The following is a 13166-nucleotide window of genomic DNA, read 5'->3' as shown; positions in this document are numbered from 1 at the left end:
GCCTTGTTGATAAGAGAGGGTCCAAGGAAAAAAGAGACAGATTCGTGGTTCAAGCTTTTTTTCTCCCCGCCCAGGAAGGATATGGTAACTCATAATCACTCTTTACAACCGCAGTGAGCAGAAAAGCATCTCAGCATGCAACAGGAAAAACAAAAACACATTGGATTCCACTCCTGCAGCCAAGAACAGGGATCTTCGGATCAACATGTTCCTATTAAAGTGGCTGGGGAGTGTACATGTTTGCTCATGTTTACAAAGGGTGCCAATAATTCTAGGAAGGAATCCAGTTCTGATTTGATTAATACAGACCGTTACGTTACGGAACAGGCGATGTACAAAACACTGATACTGGACTGAGTCCTTGAGGAATCTCGTGAATCTTTTATCCGGAATTCTGCAGATGAACGTGAAATCCGTGTTATCAGCGTGACCGTGAGCGGACGAGCCTCTCACACAGCCTTGTCTTGAACTGCAGGAGACACGATAACAGGAACGATCGTAAAACATATCTGCGATACCAACAACATCACGTCCCATCTTATCTGCTGTCTCCGTCGGGGTGTGTGTGTGCGGTTACCATGACAACCAGAAACTGCGGCAGGAACAAAAGAGTCTGACGAAACGTATCCACATGTAAAAAGCCCGTAGAGGAGCTGTGATCACTGCTCGCCCTGGTGTGTAAACACACAACCAGTATCCTCTGCACACAAAGGGATTATAAAAAATAAAAAAAATAAAAAAGAGAGAGGAGCTACAGCGGGGTGTGGCACCGAGGGCTTTTCATGTTTACACACAAAGTCACAATAATTACACTGGAGATGAGGAATGTGTGCTGCATGCCGGCAAAATAAAGCAGGAGAGAAGACTGTGGAGCGGAACGGATCGGTGTGACAACGCTCCGGCAAGAAAGAGAGGGGAAAAAGAATGAAAGGAAGGAAGAAAGAAAAAGAAAGAAAGAACCTGCCCATAGATGACCTCAAAAATCCTTGCAGCAGAATCGACTCGCTGAACTGAAGATCCTGACACAGTTGTGCTTGACATGCTGCAACATTCCTGCTTAACTCTGTAATAATCTGCAGCATTCGATCACACACACACACACACACACGCTGCACACGTGTTAGCTTCCTTTCCAAACATGAACACACACAAGCATAACAGATGAAGCTCTTGCAGTGAAAAAACAGGCATGAAAGGAAAAAGGGAAGATGGAAGACAAAGGATGGAGGGGAATACCTTCCCATGGACTCTCAGAGCAAAACTCAACCCCCGCTGGAGCAACATGGGACGTGCGGTGATCAGAAAAAGCCGCTTACTCAAAACAATACTGAATTATTAATAATATAGGGGGTTGAAATAAACTCTTTGTATAAATGAGAGCGTCGTAGACGGTGAAGCTCAGTCCGGCCCCGTCTAGTCCAGAAGGAACGATCTAAAGTGGGCCACCTTGCGCAATAAATGTTGCGAGCTACATACACTGTATACAAGCTATATATAGAAGCAATATCCACCCTAGGAATACCGACCCATTTACCAGAAAGAATCCAAAATGGCGAGGAATTGACAGAGAAGTGATGTGTGGAAACTGCTCGTTAGGGATTAATTACTCCATATCTTCATTATTAATTGCGATTATGCAAACTTGAGTGGAAACTACATGCACTGCAGGCAGACCAACCTTCCTGCCAGAAAGAATAAAAATCGGTGAAGAATTGAGAGAGAAGCAGCGATTTTTGTGAAATGTGGACATTGCCGGACAGATGATGGACAACACATGATGGCATTAAACTCATCACCTGTTGACTAGATGAGCTAATAACCATCATAATCATCCATTTCACACATCTGAGCAGTAAAATATCTCACACACACAAACTACGGGTACAGCGACCGAAACCTCCTGGCAGAGGCAACTAAACTTCTCACAGCCACCTTTTAACTTTCATCATTACGTATTTTGTCACAATCTAGACTAAATTTTAATAAAAATTTTCTGAATTATACAAGACTGATCGATAGTGTACGTTCTTGACAGTCAAGATCCTCAAAAGAAAACTGCATGATTCATAGATTCACTCTTCAAAGTGAGCTCGATGTGATGAGGACATTTTTCCTTCATGGTCACTCGCATATCTATAGCCATCCTGTGAGTTTGGCGTTCTCCGATTACTGGATTTTTACACGCGTTATTTTATCTAACACACTAAGAGGAAAGCGCTATTCACCCTCTTATGCATACATGAGCTCAAAGACGCCCACGATTGGTAAGTGTCAATGTAGCAGAGTGAAGAAAGAGTATGCCCCCCCCACTAAGAGAGCGCGAACCCAGTAACATCGTATCATCTTGATTCAAAATCGATATCTTTAGACATTTTCATCAGGACTTTGTTGTCTTTGCTCAGGTGCTAAAACGACCAACTGATAACATGAGCGTATCATGTTATACGTTCATCCGATCTAATGTTGAATTGGACTGATCACATTCCGATCCTATCCACTGTTGGTTTCTGTTTATATCTTCCAGGAATGTATGTGATGCGATGTTGACTAACACCACGTATGAAGAAAGTCATTCACATGTCGCTTGTTACTTTCACATAATTTATCAACAGAGCCATGATTCAGGTCGGATTAAGGACATTCCGAGAGAGATCAGGATCAGATACGGCTCCGATATCAGACTGTCACAATAAACAAACGGGAAAGAAACTCGAAATACAGAAAACACAGAAGGTTAGAACCGAAGCCGTCCCCTTGGAGGACTGACACGTTGGCTGCTGCTGCAACGTTTTGGCTGGAATACAGACTCTGGCAGATTCCAGGAACAAACATCGATCCCAGTTCAGTCAGAGAGAACACAATTGTGGACTCAGCAAAAATCCCTCAAACTCCCAGCAGGCCTCACGGAGGAGGAGGCTGGAGTGAGAGAGAAGAAACGATACCACCCTGTACAAGGGCGAGGCGGACATTTATAGCCTTTGGAGGCATAAGATGGGGGAAACAAATAATAATAATTTTTGATCCAATTTCTTGGCATCATGGAAAATCTGAAATTCGCTCAGACAGAACAACAGCTGATTGAAATGATCTTTTTTGTCTGTTTCCAGATCTTAAGCAACCAGAGGCTTTGAGTGAACTTGGACTTCTTCCCATGCCATCCCGCCCTGCCCTCTCCCCCCCTTTCCCCTCCCACTGAGTGCCCCCTCCTCTCCCTTCCCCTTTTTCTCTCAGCCATTTTCCCGCTCTCTTCCAAAACGCTGCGCCTTGAGAAAGACAAAAGCTGGACAGAGAGAGACAGAATGTCTCAATTTTTCCGTCAAACATCACCGGGTGGAAACTTCAACCACTGTACTCTTTCCGAGTTTGCACATTATCCCTGTTTAACACCAGCAATTTCAGCAAACCGAGTCTAAACAGGAATGACGGTGCGGTACCAAAAGATGACTATTGCTCCATACAGCCTCTCTTTATGTTTTGGTACTTTATCTGTATGATAATTACACATCACTTTAAAGCCAGCAGTACTTTTTCCAAAACATTCAACATGACACTAATTAACACCAGCACTAATTAAAAACAACCACGTTGCATTATGCTGTTTTACAAAAACAAATCAACCACAGCATGGTGCGATAACGCTGAGTCGCTGTTACCACTCCGAAGTGCTTTAATCCTCTTATTAACAAATAAAAGCTTTATTTATTAATAAGAGATCATAATTGTAATCCATTTCACATCAGGGAACGTCCACAAAACATGCTAGCTCCTGTCATCACTTACGCTATATCAGCTACAAACAGTCGTTCCCTCACTCACCTCTACTTTTTCCTTTCTTGAATGTAATAAACAAAACAAACGACAACAAAAAAAAACCCCACACAACTTATTACAGTATCAAATGAGGGGAAAAAAAAAAACCTGAAATATGCTGTAAAACTTTAGTTACATCATTACCTCTGACACTGGAGACTCCTTCTATAAACGTTAAACAAAACGCCTTGTCTGTTTACACAGAGACAAGCGGTCACTATAGACACCTTCTGAGTCCAGAATCCAACTTGTATAGATTCATAAGTATTAATTTTACCTACATAATTAAATATAGCATTGCAGGATTTTTAATAACGTAACGACAAAAGAAAGACATGTCGACAATACACACTTTCACGCTACAGGGATTTTTTTTTTATTTTTATTAAGACTAACAATAAAAGTAAAGTAGATGATTTAATACCAGGTATTGTAGCTTACTGTAATGGAATTAAACTGTTTACAAACCTGCTGTAAGTGATTAATAGATTGGAGGGGCTGCAACAGGAATAACACATTTATTTTACTCCATATATTCTCCCCAGATGGGTTTTAATCATTAAGAAGAAATAATTCAGCCCAGGATTTACCAGTAGCGGTAATAATATGATATTTAATATCGTGTTCGGTATATCGCAATGATAGTTATATTATGTATCAGACCTCCTTGGAAAACCGTTATTTAACAACAAATTACTGAAGGCAGTTTACAACAACAACAATAATAATAATCCCAATTTAATCACTCATTCTGACTAAAAAATGAGCATTCTGCTGCTTTAGCATGTTTAGCTTCAGTTTAATCCATTTTAACGGTTTGAGCTCGTGCGCTGCACCCGCCTCACTTTCTAACATTTTTTTTTCCTCCACCACAAAAAACCAGCGATGGATGGATGGATGGATGGATAGATGAATGGATGGATGGAACTGTAACTCACCTTGACAAACAGCTCGATGGCGGGCTCGTCCCCGCGCTGTCCGTTCTGCGGGACTGAGAGAGACATGTTCCAGAACTTTCCGCCTCAAATCTGCTTGGAAGAAGAAAACACGCGCGCCCGCGCGCGCGCACACACAGATGCTGGTCCTCGCGCAAACTTTCCCTCAGCGCTGAGTGAAGGTTAGCCGGGTAGCTAACAGCCGCGTCTCTCACAGAACCGAACCGAGTCTCTCACAGAACCGAGCCGAGCCGAGCAGAGCCGCGCTCACTCCCAGCCGCTACTCTGAATTTTACGTGCGGTTCGGGTTCAGTTCGGCATCGCTGGCCGCAGACAACGCGAGTGTGGCAGCGGGACCGGAGGGCGGGCCGCGGTGGACGGGGATGTGGACAGAAAAAAAAAGCAACGGGAATATTTAAAGCCGTGACGTCACCGATCAGGGCGAACAAAAAGGAGTGGGCGGGGTTTACAGGAATAAGGCGGAGCTGAGCCTGCTCTGTGGAAAGCCGAACGGGACAAGACTGCGGGCAGCTCTCTGTCTCCCACACACGGAGAGTCCGAGTGCCTGAGGCCGCTAGCCTGGGCCCGCCCATCCTAAGCGTGACGCAACACGAGGGCCTGTCGCGAGCTTAGTCTGGCCAGGCAGGCTATCTCCAGCTCTTCCAAGCTCCCGAAAAATAGGGAACCAATCAACTTTGAGCATCTCCAACGGCCCTGGGTAGAGGCGTGTTCAAGGCAGTGACGTAGTAGAACTGCGACCGGAAGCCATAGATTCTTTACAGAATCTATGCCGGAAGCGCTTCATTCACTAGAAACATTACGAACATGGAGCAAGTTCTCATTGAAAACGGAGCAAAGAGCAGCCCTGGAGGTATTTATTGAAAGGAAGGATGTTTTCGCCTTGCTCCCGACCGGCTTCGGTAAGAGTTTAATCTACCGGTTAGCCCCGTCGCGTCACATACGTCAGAGGAAAGAGTGATGTGATTGGTTTAAGCTTCGTCACAGCCTTTTCTGGCTTCGACCAGTAGCAAACTGAGGCATTTCAGGGAGGCGGGTCAACCACGCGCTTTGGGAAACGGTTGGGCTTAATATCTTTGCCAGACCAAATGCTCGCAGAGCTTTGAAGTCGCGTTAGCCAGACTAGAGGCCGCTGCAGCACGGACTCTACAGGGAACCGAAATGTTTCTGAGGCGCTCGACTTGCTGCCCACCTTTTCAGACCCCTTTAAGAAAGAAAGCACAACTTTATTCATCACACACTTGTGAAATTCCTCTCTGCATTTAACCCGTCTGAAGCAGCGAACACACACACACACACCCAGAGCAGTGGGCAGCCATGCTAACAGCGCCCGGGGAGCAGTTGGGAGTCAGGGGCCTCGCTCAAAGAAACTCACACAGACACAGGGAGAACATGCAAACTCCACACAGAAAGGCCCTCGCTGGCCACTGGGCTCGAACCCAGAACCTTCTTGCTGTGAGCTGACCATGCTAACCACTACACCACCGTGCCGTCCCTTTAGCAATGTTTTCTTTCAAAAGCGACAAATCTACTGACTTTTTAGACAAACCGTAGCTACTTTCTGTTGAAAGACTCACCAGTACTACTACTAATAATAATACTAATAATTTATTGACTTATAGAACACATTACAGGAAACCCATCCATCCATCCATTATTCATAAGCACTTATCTTGTACAGGGTCATGGGCTGGAGCCTATCCCAGCTGACTATGGGTGAGAGGCGGGGTTCACCCTGGACAAGTTGCCAGATCATCACAGGGCCGACACAGAGACACACAACCAGGCCCGCCGACGGGGGGGGGCAAATGGGTATGTTGTCCCGGGCCCAGGAATGGGGAGGGCCCAGAACCGGGCTCTCATGAAGTTGCGATTAAATTATTTTATTTCATTTCAAAATGTGTTGATTTGGGGGAGAAATGTGCTATATTTGCATTCAATAAATGATTTCTAGATCTTTTGCCTTTATTGTCTTTGAAAAAGGCGTCAAGAACCCCCTACCACCCCTAATGCAAAAATGGTTTGGTCTGACTCTTTGATTAAGGGGAAAAAAACGACATCGTTCGATCATAGCGCTTCGACAATCAGCGTGCGTGCCATTTGTCAACATGCACAAGTCAGGAGCACAGAAAAGAAAAGAGAAAAAGAGAGGAAGAAACCAAGAGACTCAGGGGCTCACTGCATAAATATTTTAAAAAAGATTCAGATGATGCAGCAGGTACTAGCAAAGGCAGTGGGGCAGCTGAGCCAGGTAAGACACAGCCTACTTTTTCCAGCCCCGTAAAGTAACCCCAACCAAGGCACGCGCGGCACGCAATTCATGTTACAAACGAGGGGAGAGCAAGTCCCACTGAACACCATATCAAACGCACAGGGCATTGAATCATTTCATAACCACAACGGCTTAATAACATTGTGTTTCATATATCTGATTGAAGCTAAGAATATTCACATTAGCCCGCAATCATATCCCGCCGTTTCTCGAGCGGTGTGTTTTTCTCTGCTTTTCACACTGGACAGTACGCACACACAGTATACTATGTTCGCTCCCAGCCCTGCCCGAAATCCCCCGTCCATCGCTGCTCCTTCAAGAGCACCCCAATCGCGTGATTATAGTAGACTATCCACGAGTTTAGGAAGGCATTGTGGGGGCTGTCGCATGCAGGCTTGGGGCGTTCGGTTAAAGGATACAAAGTAACAGTAACCGCTTATTCCGTTACAGTACAGGGGGAAAGATTCAGTGAAATTGGGGATTACTTCACAGGATCACAATGTGTGTGAGGTTGCTGGTTTTGGGCTTTTTTTTTTGTTAAAATGTTAAAACTGTAAAAATGTTGAAATGCTAAAATGAAATGGTTGTTGACCAGTTGAATGGTTTTTGAATACCTGTAATTTAAGGGTTGGAGTGAGTAGAGACTGGGATAAGAGAGGTGGGTGTAGCGGCCAAAGTAGAATTCATATAGACGTGAATTACAATTTATGTTAAAAGGTATAAATAATTTCATTTGAGTGTGTAATTTCATATAAGTAATTTATTTCATGATTAAAATGATGAATAACATGTGGCAAGGTTAGTAGAATTAGAATTAGAATTAATATGTGAAGAATTAGAACTGTCTCACGCTTCTCAAGAATTAGAATTAGAATTCATTCAGCTATATAAGAACGGTCTCGCGCTTCTCAAGTAGATCTCGAGAAGCCGTGGAAGCGAACAGTTTTTCTTAACTGACTCACTGACTCTCTGCATCTTAGAACCTTTGTAATTGTTAAACCGAGGATTAAAGCTCAACTTTCAAGACGTTTCAAGTGGATTTATTGCCAGGCACATGGACATTGAGAGTGGAAACAGTTACTTTGGGTCAGAGACTTCGTCAGTGTAAGCTATAGCACTTTTCTCAAGGTCTCACTAAGAACAAGCCTCTACAGTGGGTGTGTGTGTGGGTTGGCCCGGGGGGGCCCATTCAGAGCATTTTGTCCCGGGCCCAGCCAAAGCTGTCAGCGGCCCTGCACACAACCATTCACATTCACACCAACGGTCAATTTAGAGCCACCGATTATCCTAACCTGCATGTCTTTGGACTGTGGGGAAACCCACACAGACACGGGGAGAACATGCAAACTCCACACAGAAAGGCCCTCGCTGGCCACTGAGCTCAAAGCCAAGACCTTCTTGCTGTGAGGCGACAGTGCTAACCACTACACCACCGTGCCATCCCTTATTACAGGAAATAAATTACAATAAAATATAGTTAATCTGTCCGAGTCAAACACCACACCCATACAGGCCAAACCCAACACAAATAAACCCAAGCAATAGATTTTGCTCGCTTGAATCCAGCTCGGCCCATGCAAAGCACAGCACCCAACCTGGGCCCACAGTATACAGTGGTGCTTGAAAGTTTGTGAACCCTTTAGAATTTTCTATATTACTGCATAAATATGACCTAAAACATCATCAGATTTTTACACAAGTCCTAAAAGTAGATAAAGAGAACCCAGTTAAACAAATGAGACAAAAATATTATACTTGGTCATTTATTTATTGAGGAAAATGATCCAATATTACTTATCTGTGAGTGGCAAAAGTATGCGAACCTCGAGGATTAGCAGTTAATTTGAAGGTGAAATTAGAGTCAGGTGTTTTCAATCAATGGGATGACAATCAGGTGTGAGTCGGCACCCTGTTTTATTTAAAGAACAGGGATCTATCAAAGTCTGATCTTCACAACACATGTTTGTGGAAGTGTATCATGGCACGAACAAAGGAGATTTCTGAGGACCTCAGATAAAGCATTGTTGATGCTCATCAGGCTGGAAAAGGTTATAAAACCATCTCTAAAGAGTTTGGACTCCACCAGTCCACAGTCAGACAGATTGTGTACAAATGGAGGAAATTCAAGACCATTGTTACCCTCCCCAGGAGTGGTCAACCAACAAAGATCACGCCAAGAGCAAGGCATGTAATAGTCGGCGCAGTCACAAAGGACCCCAGGGTAACTTCTAAGCAACTGAAGGCCTCTCTCACATTGGCTAATGTTCATGAGTCCACCATCAGGAGAACACTGAACAACAATGATGTGCATGGCAGGGTTGCAAGGAGAAAGCCACTGCTCTCCAAAAAGAACATTGCTGCTCGTCTGCAGTTTGCTAAAGATCACATGGACAAGCCAGAAGGCTATTGGAAAAATGTTTTGTGGACGGATGAGACCAAAATAGAACTTTTTAGTTTAAATGAGAAGCGTTATGTTTGGAGAAAGGAAAACACTGCATTCCAGCATAAGAACCTTATCCCATCTGTGAAACATGGTGCTGGTAGTATCATGGTTTGGGCCTGTTTTGCTGCATCTGGGCCAGGACGGCTTGCCATCATTGATGGAACAATGAATTCTGAATTATACCAGCGAATTCTAAAGAAAAATGTCAGGACATCTGTCCATGAACTGAATCTCAAGAGAAGGTGGGTCATGCAGCAAGACAACGACCCTAAGCACACAAGTCGTTCTACCAAAGAATGGTTAAAGAAGAATAAAGTTAATGTTTTGGAATGGCCAAGTCAAAGTCCTGACCTTAATCCAATGGAAATGTTGTGGAAGGACCTGAAGCGAGCAGTTCATGTGAGGAAACCCACCAACATCCCAGAGTTGAAGCTGTTCTGTACGGAGGAATGGGCTAAAATTCCTCCAAGCCGGTGTGCAGGACTGATCAACAGTTACCGCAAACGTTTAGTTGCAGTTATTGCTGCACAAGGGGGTCACACCAGATACTGAAAGCAAAGGTTCACATACTTTTGCCACTCACAGATATGCAATATTGGATCATTTTCCTCAATAAATAAATGACCAAGTATAAAATTTTTGTCTCATTTGTTTAACTGGGTTCTCTTGATCTACTTTTAGGACTTGTGTGAAAATCTGATGTTTTAGGTCATATTTATGCAGAAATATAGAAAATTCTAAAGGGTTCACAAACTTTCAAGCACCACTGTATAAATAACTATTAATATTACACAAAACTATACTTAAATATATTATATACAAATTATCTCTCACTAATGCCATAAAATGAAAACTGAATATGCCATAACATAAATATTAAAATAAAATTATTCTACTGGCAACCATGTGTCTCCCTGAATAGATGAGTTTTCAGACTGCGTTTAAAAGCATCATCAGTGCGATTACTAGTGTCTATATTACTTGCATTTTTTTTTAAACTTTGTATGTGCAGGATTAAAAGGTTTATCTCCAAGAGGTCATAGGCCTCATCATCCCTGACTGGAAAAGACCTGCGGGTTTCCTCAGGGTTCTCCGGTTTCCTCCCACAGTCCAAAGACATGAGGATTTCGTCAACTGGTGACTCTAAACTGCCCACAGGTGAGTGAGAGTGTGTGATGGTTGTTCATCTCAGTGTATCCCTGCTATAGATTGGTGCTCTGTGCAGGATGGCAGGTCCCCACCTCTGCCCCGCCTCTCACCTGAAGTCAGATGGGATTGGCTCCAGCTTCCCCCACAACCCTGATGGTAAACCGAACTACTAATGGATGGATGAAAATGAAACGCTCTTCTTGTGTTTTGTTACGCAGACAATCTGAGGCTGTGCGAGAGAAAAAAATAACCAAGGCATTTATTACTGAAAGTGCAGCCGTTGTATTGAAATTAGGCGTGTGGTGATTTTGTCAGAGGACATCACAAGTATGCTCGTCCGTCCATGTCTTCCTCAAGTGACATTTAGCTACATTCCAACACTGAAGGGGACAGGCGGTGATCTTTTATTTGAAGTTACAGCTCCAAATAAATTTCATAATTTACAGTCAACTTGATGCCTTTAGCGAACACTTAAATATGTTATGGTTATCCAGTCGCTCCTTTTTAAAGGAGCTCCACTGACAGAACAAGTAGAAAAAAAAAAACCCAAACACTTCTCCATTCAGATAAATTATGATTTATCCCTTGTTATGCTGAGTGAAAATGGTGATTACTGTTTATCAGGATATTCCCACTTGGTACCTTACATTAACAAATCTTTTCCTGACAACTGTAAAATCAATATCGCTGCAAAAATTATACAACTGTGATTTCGCATTTTACAAATAATTTAATAACCCCATACTTGCCCCTTTGAGTTAGCCGAGGGGCAGGAATCATACTGCCCCACACACGGGACAGCTAATGCTTCTCGTTAAAAATATTCCACAACCACCAAGACCTAGTTTTAGGGCAAACAATTGGAATTATATTGATTAAATTTCTGCAAAAAAATAAACAAGTTTAAGTGTAGACGACGTGTCTGAATATTCCAAAGATTGGGATACGGTAGGGTGTGGATATGATCTGGATATCAGAAGTGCGTGCGCACCACAGTGACCTCATTTCTGCCAACAGTACTAGTTTTTTTATTCAAGAAATAGAGAAATAATCCCAACTCTCTCACCACAGGATTTGACATACTTTTCTGGTAGCAGATATGACGTCCATTCACTTCATCCATCCATTATCTGTAGCCGCTTATCCTGTTCTACAGGGTCGCGGGCAAGCTAGAGCCTATCCCAGCTGACTATGGGTGAGAGGCGGGGTTCACCCTGGACAAGTCACCAGGTCATCGCAGGGCTGACACACAACCATTCACGCTTCATCCATCATTGGCAATATACTGTACATTTATACCATAGCTCTGATCTGGATTCTGATTGGTCAGAAGGTGTTATTAATATTTGTCCAAATCGTTCATCCCTTTGAGTGAGCGGTTACTATAGAAACGATAACATATTAGAACGAGTGCTGTGATTTGCAGCTGCACTACTGTCAGAGCTGCTGTGATAGAACGTTAATCAACACCTTCTGACCAATCAGAGTCCAGAATTCCACTTGACCACTAGAGAGCGACTGTTCATTGGCTCAAAACACCACCAATTTGGCCAATTAGGCTTTAACTTCAACCAGGACCAGAGCTACTTTAATGTCAGCTCCACAAAGTTCAATCAATCAGTCATCCAGGGGCTTAACAAGCGTTGGTGCTTCATCTTCTGACGTTTACCACTGCCCTCCACCGTCTGCTGAAGGGTCGTGTCTGTCCATTCGGTGATGTCATCAATCCACACCTGTCTAGGCCACTCCCCTTTCTGTTGCTTCCATCAACCGGCCATCCTTCATTCTACACGTGCACTCAAACAGCCAAACTTTCCTCCTCTTGATGGTCGTTACAACAAAATCACGTTAACATTAAAGCCCAAGGCTAGTAAGCACGTCCTATAAACTGCATGTTGAAATCTGACTCCGCCCTGAACATCAACACACAAATGGCTTTTAATTAATCAGTTTATTTTCTTACCAAACATGTCATAATTGTTCATTATTTTCTTTCATTGATCACTTTCAAACTGTCACATTAAAAAGATTTCATGAGGTGAACATTTAGGACAAAAACACATTCTGAATAAACTTGTAGCTGCCCGTTTCCTCTACGTCTCAGAAAGACTTTTAACGTTCTCACTGTACTTGGATTGAACGTACCATAACCTCAACATGGGCACCAGAAGGAAAATCAAGACCTTCTGCGATCATCACACAGCCGGTGTGACCCAAGCGAATGTCCGTGTTGATTGATCGGAGGCGGATAGACAGAGTAACTCATTTAAAGGTAGAAACGCTGCTGCAGCTGATGGTGGTTTTACTGTAGATGCTGTGAGCGGCCATTGTGATTCGCTGTCACTTGTTGAACTCTGGGTTTGAGGAGACCGTCCTGAACGGAGAACGCGTTCTGGTTTTGTTTTTCCCCCTTGAAGGATTCATAATACGACTCATGACACAAGGGACATAAGGGAAAAGGGGCCGGGCATCTTGATCGGCACTCTCATTAGAATTCCTGACTCCTACACAAATATCCATCATTCTAGATTCATGTCGA

The 13166-nt window shown here is 43.5% G+C and overlaps 1 protein-coding gene across 1 annotated transcript in view; it reads right to left on the bottom strand.

Annotated features, from left to right (window-relative positions):
- Nucleotides 1-5115, bottom strand: part of clic4 (chloride intracellular channel 4) — a 38941-nt gene extending 33826 nt beyond the window's left edge. Inside the window, exon 1 of the mRNA XM_060933276.1 lies at nt 4749-5115. Coding sequence (XP_060789259.1) covers nt 4749-4814 — 66 coding nt within the window. The 5' untranslated portion in view covers nt 4815-5115. The remainder of the gene's footprint in view (nt 1-4748) is intronic.
- Nucleotides 5116-13166: the final 8051 nt, after the last annotated feature.

This window comes from Neoarius graeffei, chromosome 11 (genome assembly GCF_027579695.1).
Source record: "Neoarius graeffei isolate fNeoGra1 chromosome 11, fNeoGra1.pri, whole genome shotgun sequence".
Taxonomy (NCBI): domain Eukaryota; kingdom Metazoa; phylum Chordata; class Actinopteri; order Siluriformes; family Ariidae; genus Neoarius; species Neoarius graeffei.
This window is presented reverse-complemented; position numbering and strand designations above follow the sequence as displayed.